General features: G+C 30.2%; 1 protein-coding gene across 1 annotated transcript; it reads right to left on the reverse strand.

The window, feature by feature from the left end:
- Window positions 1-338: 338 nt before the first annotated feature.
- Window positions 339-6,658, reverse strand: LOC107456826 (uncharacterized). Its single transcript, XM_016074786.4, has 2 exons — window positions 6,344-6,658; window positions 339-1,842 (listed from the first exon to the last, which is right to left on the reverse strand). Exons 1-2 carry the CDS (start codon window positions 6,495-6,497, stop codon window positions 857-859), a joined length of 1,140 nt encoding a protein of 379 aa, XP_015930272.1. The 5' UTR covers window positions 6,498-6,658; the 3' UTR covers window positions 339-856.
- Between the last annotated feature and the right edge of the window lie 973 nt (window positions 6,659-7,631).

Consider the following 7,631-nt stretch of genomic DNA (forward strand, 5'->3'; position numbering starts at 1 on the left):
AATTAAGAAAAAATAGTGAACTTACAGATGATAAGAAGGAAAAAAAAATATGATGAATTAACTTTGCATTTTATAAATAAAAATCGAAGATTCTAATAAGGAAAACGTTAACATCACGCGCCTGACTTTAATAAAGGCAAACATTATAAATTTTATACATTAAAAAAAAAAGTTGATTTCATTTTCGCAAATTAAAAAAAAAAAAAAAAGAACATTTTATGTTCACAAAATAGAATTAAAAATTGGGAATAAAAATTATTGTGATTTTAACAAAGGAAATCAGTTAATTTTAAATTAGGTCTGATAAGATAGGAAAAAATAAAACAAACTTGTTTGAATTTCTTTCTTTTTAATAGGACGGATTTTTCAAGTAAAAAGAAAAATATTTCTTTCCAAATATTTTTTTTTAAGAATTTGATACATTATAAATAAGGAAAGGGATTTTGTATCTCAATCAAAAGACTAGCTAGATCTCATATTTGATAAATATATCTATTTGCATACAAATCTTTCAGTCTCATATCAATCATAATTCTTTTATGCCAAAAACAATATATAATTTTCATAAATGTATTGAAAATATTCAATACACCACACATAAATATATCTTCTCTTTTTCATTCGCCAAAACATGAAGCATTTAAACAGAAGCCGTAAAACGGTCTATCATGAAAAATTAAACTTTAAAAAAAAAAAAAATTCTCATGACTTCTATTTAAAAACTCATTTTAGACCATAAACATTCAAATATGAATTACAAATTTATAAAATGTAGCTCTCACTAAGCGCTAAAGTTTATAAAACCTTTTGGCCTCCATAGTTAAATAATTTTAAATGTCTTTTTTTGTTCTACATGCTACTGAACTTGTTGTTGGTTGGCAATCGCGCCTGCGCAGCCTCCATCTTCGTGTTTGAGCAATAACGACATTCGTGAAAAAGTTTTGCTGCAAGTTTTGCACCTGTACTTTTTTACCTCTGAATGAGTCTGCAGATGTGCTCTGAGGTTGGATCTATCAGCAAAAGCTCTACTGCAATGAGGGCATGAAAAGGGTTTTTCACCAGTGTGAGTCCTGATATGTCCTTGCAACAGCCAAGGTCGGGAGAAGGCTTTACCGCACAACTTGCACTTGCAGGGCAAGGTGTGCGTTCTGATGTGCATTTTAAGGGCACCCAAAGATACGTAGACTTTATCGCAGTATTTACAGTTGAAAGACTTCTTAGCCTGAGTAGCACAGTGCATCAATCGATGCTTCGAGAGTCCACTATAAGTAGAATAGCTCTTATTGCAGTCAGGGCATTGGTATCTGGTCGAGGCTGCCTTAGCTGCTGCTTCACCGTCTTCGGAGCTTGGACTAGGAGAAGATGCCAGACCTGAATCCTGACCATCAGAATACAACTCAGGATAGATTGCGCCAGGAGAGGGGCTGTTAGAAGCTGTTACTCGATGTACAATCTCGTACCTTTCTCTAGAAGGAGAATATCTGTCCCAGTTGGGTGATGTTGAACCCAAAGGTACTAGAGGAGGAGGCACCATGGGTGGTTGGTTGACCATATAGTTGCCATTGTAAGGGTAAATTTCAGGTGTTCTGGAGGGATAACCATAGTAATTGAAAGGCAAATAAGGTGGTAAGACTTGTCGTTGCCAGTTGGATTTGGAAGCAGCTATTTCCTCCATTGTTTTTGGAGTGGGCTTGATAGGCTTTGGTGCGACTAGGGCTGCAGGAGGGTGCGGTGACAAGCTCATTGTTGACCTCGGTGATATTGTACCTCGGTTCTCACTATCACTTGAGTTCTCGTCCATATTCTTGGGCTTCATGCTTAAATCGTATGGTCCTTTTGCATCTACAAAAGAAGAAAAAATCGTTATGAGCTTTTTTTGTATTTACAACATAAATATTCATTGCATCAGTGAAAACTTTTTATACGTTTATTTCATCATAAAATGTAGTTTAATTAGAAAAATTGTCTATGGGATGCCTTTAGCCATATATTAATTATGACTGTCACAATTTATTTGCTAAATTTCGTGTCATGCATAATAGAAATCAGATACATAGTAGGAAAAAAAATTATTTTAGCTATTATGAGATTTCTACTACTATTTGAAAATGCTATGAAAAAGGTTTTTTTACTGCTTGTGTAAAAGGAAGGGGAAAACCGAAAAAAAAAAGGTACTCAAACTAAACTAATTCCGCCACCTGTTTTGCCCGAGACTTAACCTCAAGGTTAGACATGTCTGGTTGCTTGGTGTCAGAAAGAAGGGAGAAATTTTTTGAAAAAAAAAATTAGAAGTAAGAAAACGTACTACTCGAAAGCCTACCAGCACCAGTCTTTCCTGGCTTTTCAGTCAGTAGAGCAGGAAGCTAAAGGGTCTCCCCATCCCATTTCCCAAGGTGTGGTTCATTCACTTGACCCCCGTTTCCTTTTCTCGGCACCTTGGAGATTCCCGCAGAGGTCATGCTTTTTAGTAAAATTCCGGTGGAATCTCCAGAAAACACCTGATCCCCGGTCGGAAACAGGCTTCCGTCGACCTGAAGGAAGTCAGGGAATGTGACAACACTTGCCCTCCCCTCATCGTGCATCCATGTTGAAATATGGGAAAACAAGTCTTTGGATGCTGCAGGTTACCCTTGATTGTTAAGAAATGGGTAAATCTCATGCAACAGGTACTCGTCGAATACTGCCTAGGACTGATATTTATCACAGATATTTTCGAAGAGTTTTTTTTTTCACACTGGAAAATAACTTTTTTTTCCTGAACTACTATTTTACTATTTTTAAAACCAAATTATTTCACTTAACTCTTTTTTATTATTTTATAAGAACATATTAACAATTATTTACTATTTTATAAGTAGACATTATTCACATTGGTGATTTTCCCCACATTATTAGAAGAGATTTTTTTATTTATAAATACTTTTCCTTATTATCCGAACAAATTATTTTAGTTAACAATTATTTTCAATTTTATGAGCGCAAATGATTTTTATTGTTCCTGTAATAATTACTTTCACACTTCTTTAGAATAGATTGCTTCAACTAAATTAAATATTTCACTTTATAGGAACTTAATAATTATTACTAAATTTTAAAAATACATTGATTAATTAAAAAAATATATTAAAAACAATTTAAATGTGCGCAAGGTATAACTTCTATAACTGCCAACACAATATATGAGACAAATATGTCTTATATTGCATGGAAAAAATTTATAACTTTAAATCTTTCACTATTAAATGAATTATTTAAGAAATAGTGTAATTTTAATAATTTAATTTTATTCATTTAATTTTATTTATTAAAATAATAAGTAAAAAAATCGCTGAAGCTTATTTATTATTGTACTCATGCTTGTAATCATGCTTCCAATCAATATACGGAATGGTTAGAAGAAGGATTTATAAATTACGATTATTGCATTTAACAGCTTGCGTTACGCTTCAAGAGTACAAACTATTTTTTAATGATTCACGATTTTTAATTATTTTTATTTATTTGCATTTGAATATAAAAATATTTTTTCACTTTTAATAAAACACTTTCATTTTGAAAGATTTCGCAAAGGGCTTCCGGTATAGCAAACTCTTATATAAAGAAATAGCAATATACAGAACAGTAATTACTTAAGCAAAAAGTTGGTGATTCTTTAATTAAAATAACTGTCTTTTTTTATTTATTTATAAAAGCTAAAATTGCTCTCCCTTTTCTTTTTTTATATAAAGAAGCTTTTTTAAGTGATTTAAATATAGTGGATTATTAGAAAACTGCACTTAAAAATTGAAAATGATAACGAAGAATATCTCGTAAGCATCCCTTGCTAAAATCCAATCTAGGATAAATTTTAAGAATGATACACATTTTTCACCCAAATTATGGTTATCAATTACCATTATTTTGTTATTTATGCTTATAAGCATAAATTGATATGGGGTAATTGAATTGAATTTTGATAAATGAAAAACAAATTTATGATAATATCCAAAACGAGATTCTGTTTTCAAAAAATGAAAATAGTGGTAGTAAAAAGATTTCATTACTTTCATCGATTATTTTACGACGACATCAATGCTACTATTTTGAGAACATGTCGATTTGTAAAGAAATAAAGAGTGGTGTCTTAATTATTTCATTCTTTGTATTCATTTTTTAAAATAAAGGCGTTCATGCTTACTATAACATATTTATCTTTAAAATATCTTTAATTCAATCTGAATAAGTCGGCGGTTGCGGCTTTTTATTTTAATCTAAAGCTAGAAATAGAAAATATCAATTTTGTTCAAGACAAGTTTTTATAAAGTCAGTTTTCTTGTCAATAAAAATTTTTTTCATTTTTATCCTATTTTGGGGAATGGATTAAACAAAACATAATATGTTTACAATGAAAAAAAAGTTAAGTATGGATTTGTAAACATGCATATGATTCATTTTTGTTTTTTAGTGGTAGCTAACAAAGGATTTTCGTTTAGTTTAAAGGGCAAAGCATTATTCCCTTTAAATCAAAGCATTTAATACATGACAACAGTGCACAGATTTGGTGGTTAATAAGTTATTAATTTTTTTACTTAATAAAATTTTAAGTTTCGTTAGCATAATTTAAACATGCATGATGCAAAAAAAGACATTCATTTCTTAAATGTAATAATACATATGCTTGATTGAGGGCAAAATGCTATATTCTCGCAAATAAAAAAAATCATTTCACATAAATAATCCTTACCTTCTAAAAAAATCTCATAAATCAGGAGAGCTTTTATAAAACGTAAGTAAATAAAGTCTGTGAACTTTTGATATTAAAACATAAAAAGAGTCGAAGCGATTAACATTTATAAAAATCAATTCCTTAAAAAAGTCTCTTCTTTCCTGCCACGAAAGAATAATCAGACTAAGTTCTAAAACTGCTTAATTACTGATATCAAAAGTATTGTATAAAGTTAAGGAATAGTTGTTAAAAAACTTTATCGTTGCGTTGTTTTCTGATAATTTGAAGAAGAAAAAAAAACGGTATTTAAAATTTCAAACAACTGAGGGTACTTTTTTACTTGTGAATTTATTGGGGGGGGGGGGAAGCATATTACTGTTTTGCTTCCTTTAATAATTTTTGAAACAAAGAAAAAAGTAACTGATAATTTTTCTTTTTGTGAAGGAAATGAAAGAAATTTAAAATTTATTTCTACTTAAAAACTAGAAATTGTATGCAACCATTTTTGATTTTATTTGTTTGTTTACAATCGAGATATAATAGCGTATTACATCAAAAATATATTATAAACACCTTATTGTATTAAACAATTCTTTTGTTGTTAAGTGTCATATAGAATAAAATTTATTATTCAAAAATCTTATGGCATCCAAATCTTTGTTTCACAACCTAATATTCTTTTGCATGTTATTTAGTAATTTCGAACTTATGGATAAAATAAAGTTAATCATTAAGTTTAAGTTTCATAACTCAGATTATTTGAATTGAGAGGGGATAACAATTAAACCAGAAGAACCTTTCATTGAAAATTCCGCCCGTGTTTGTTATTAGGACTTAAGTGTGCCTCTTTAAATTGTTTATTCGCTGAAGTGGTGAATATAACTTCAAATCTAATTATTGAACTAAAAATGAAGCGATAAAAAATAAACAGTTCCCTGTCACTTTGAATGTTTCAAAAATATTAATTCGGAGTGTTGGCAATAAGCAATAGCATCAGTAAGAGACTAGCAATATTATAAAAAGCATCACTTGAATTAGATCTAAAATTATTATTAGTGATTGCAATGATAAATTAATGCGGCCAATTGAACTATTTGTGCAATTCTTATAAAATTAACCAAATTCTCCTTAAGACAAAATTAACATTTTTGATTCCAAAAAACTCAAGAGGAAAATTGTTTTACGGTTTTAGGAAAAAGATTTTTAAATGATATTTAATGTTTTAAACTTGTAAAGGACAATACATCCTTTGAAAGAATATCCTGAAGGCTGTGTACCCATAGAGCTATCTTTCAATTTGTCTTAAAATTGCACTAGGTTTTTTAATCCCTCTGTAATAAATTTAATTAAAAAAAATCTTACAAGATTCCGAAAAGGAAAATTATATTATGATACTTATATTCATGAAAGTTAAAAAATCTAACAGAAACGGAATTAAACAAGGATGTCTCCATGAAATGAAAAAATTAAGTGATGATGTATGGAAAAGGAAAATAATATAGTGATGATAGATCCATGATAAGGAAAATTAAGAGATGATAGATCCATAAAAAGGAAAATTAAGAGATGATAGATACATGAAAAGGAAAAATTAAGAGATGATAGATATGTGAAAAAGTAAAGATAAAAATTATTTACCTGGTGAAACAATTGTAAGAGGTGTAAAATGCGATTGGAATCGCGAAGTATCCAAATCATCGTTCGAATCCTCATCTGTCCACACAGTTTTGGATAAAGATGTTCCATTCCGAGCACACTGTTGTTTCTTCTTGATCAAAAAAGCACGTGGCATGATGGCACTAATAAATAACAATAATAAAAAAAAAATCCGAAACCGATCTTTTAAACTAAATCTAAACTCGCGAGTAAAAACATTCGATTTAGGGTGGAACACGGCAGAGCTAGTTTTCTATCCTCATCAAGCTCTGTTGGAACAGTTTCTGAGTCCACAACTTCGGATGCAGACACTTTTCAAGGCTCCTATGGGGCAGGTGGGCCTTTCCACCAATAGAGATCGAGGGGTTCGGAAGTTGCATCCCCCTCTTTTTTATATAATTTCTTCCCCTTTTTTCCAGATCAGATACTAAGGGGGGGGGGTCAATTCGCGGTGTCATCTGGCATCAGTGAGCGTCGGCAAATGAAATCGGGGAGGGGGTGAGGAGCAGTGGCACGTGCGAGAGATAGACCCTGGTTGTCGGATACAGGTGTCGTTTGGTGCCCCCTTCCTCCCTTTTCTTGATGGAGGGGGACATTTTTAGCCCCCTCCCACTTTTCCATCTTGTTAACTGCATTTACTTATTACATCATTTAGTATTATTTTTACAATTCTCTTTTACTTTTGTGTTTTTATTCATAACTTAATTTTTTCATATCTTATTTCATTTTTTTCCACGATCTTATTTCATAATGTTGCATTATTTTGAATGTAATACAATTCTCTTTTATTTTTTGTGTTTTTATTCATTACTTTATTTTTCTTAATCTTATTTCATTTCTGCACATAATTTAGTTTTACTTTGAATGTATTGCGATTCTCTTCTATTTTTTGTGTTTTTAATCATTACTCAATTCTTTTTAAATTTTATTTCATCAATGAGATATTGCAATAATAATGTTTTATTGTAAAGTTATGAGACTTTTGTCCAAACAAATTACTACAAAATACTTTTTTCGTTTTCAGGTGCGTAGTATAACTGAACGATATGTACTTATTTTATTATTCTTAATTGGTCTAAACATGTTGCAGTTCAGTAAAAAATTTTATTTAACGAATTCTTATAAATTAGTAAGTTTTATAAAAGAAAAAAAAAATTCGTTGAAGGTACAAGTGCACAAAAGTGAAGAATATCTCTTTTTATTTTTGTTTTATGCAAACTAAACTTATATAAATTAAAAAAATCCTTAAAAAATAAAAATGTGAATATTT

The sequence above is a fragment of the Parasteatoda tepidariorum genome, chromosome 1, assembly GCF_982258835.1.
Source record: "Parasteatoda tepidariorum strain Cologne lab strain chromosome 1, Ptep-v5.0, whole genome shotgun sequence".
NCBI lineage: Eukaryota > Metazoa > Arthropoda > Arachnida > Araneae > Theridiidae > Parasteatoda > Parasteatoda tepidariorum.

What these genes read in the sequence shown, in the direction of transcription:
- LOC107456826 (XM_016074786.4), bottom strand. Translation starts at nt 6,497, where the DNA reads ATGCCACGTGCTTTTTTGATCAAGAAGAAACAACAGTGTGCTCGGAAT. An exon ending in TCTTACAATTGTTTCACCAG is followed by an intron (nt 1,843 to 6,343) that starts GTAAATAATTTT and finishes CTTCTTTTGTAG; the next exon opens with ATGCAAAAGGACCATACGAT.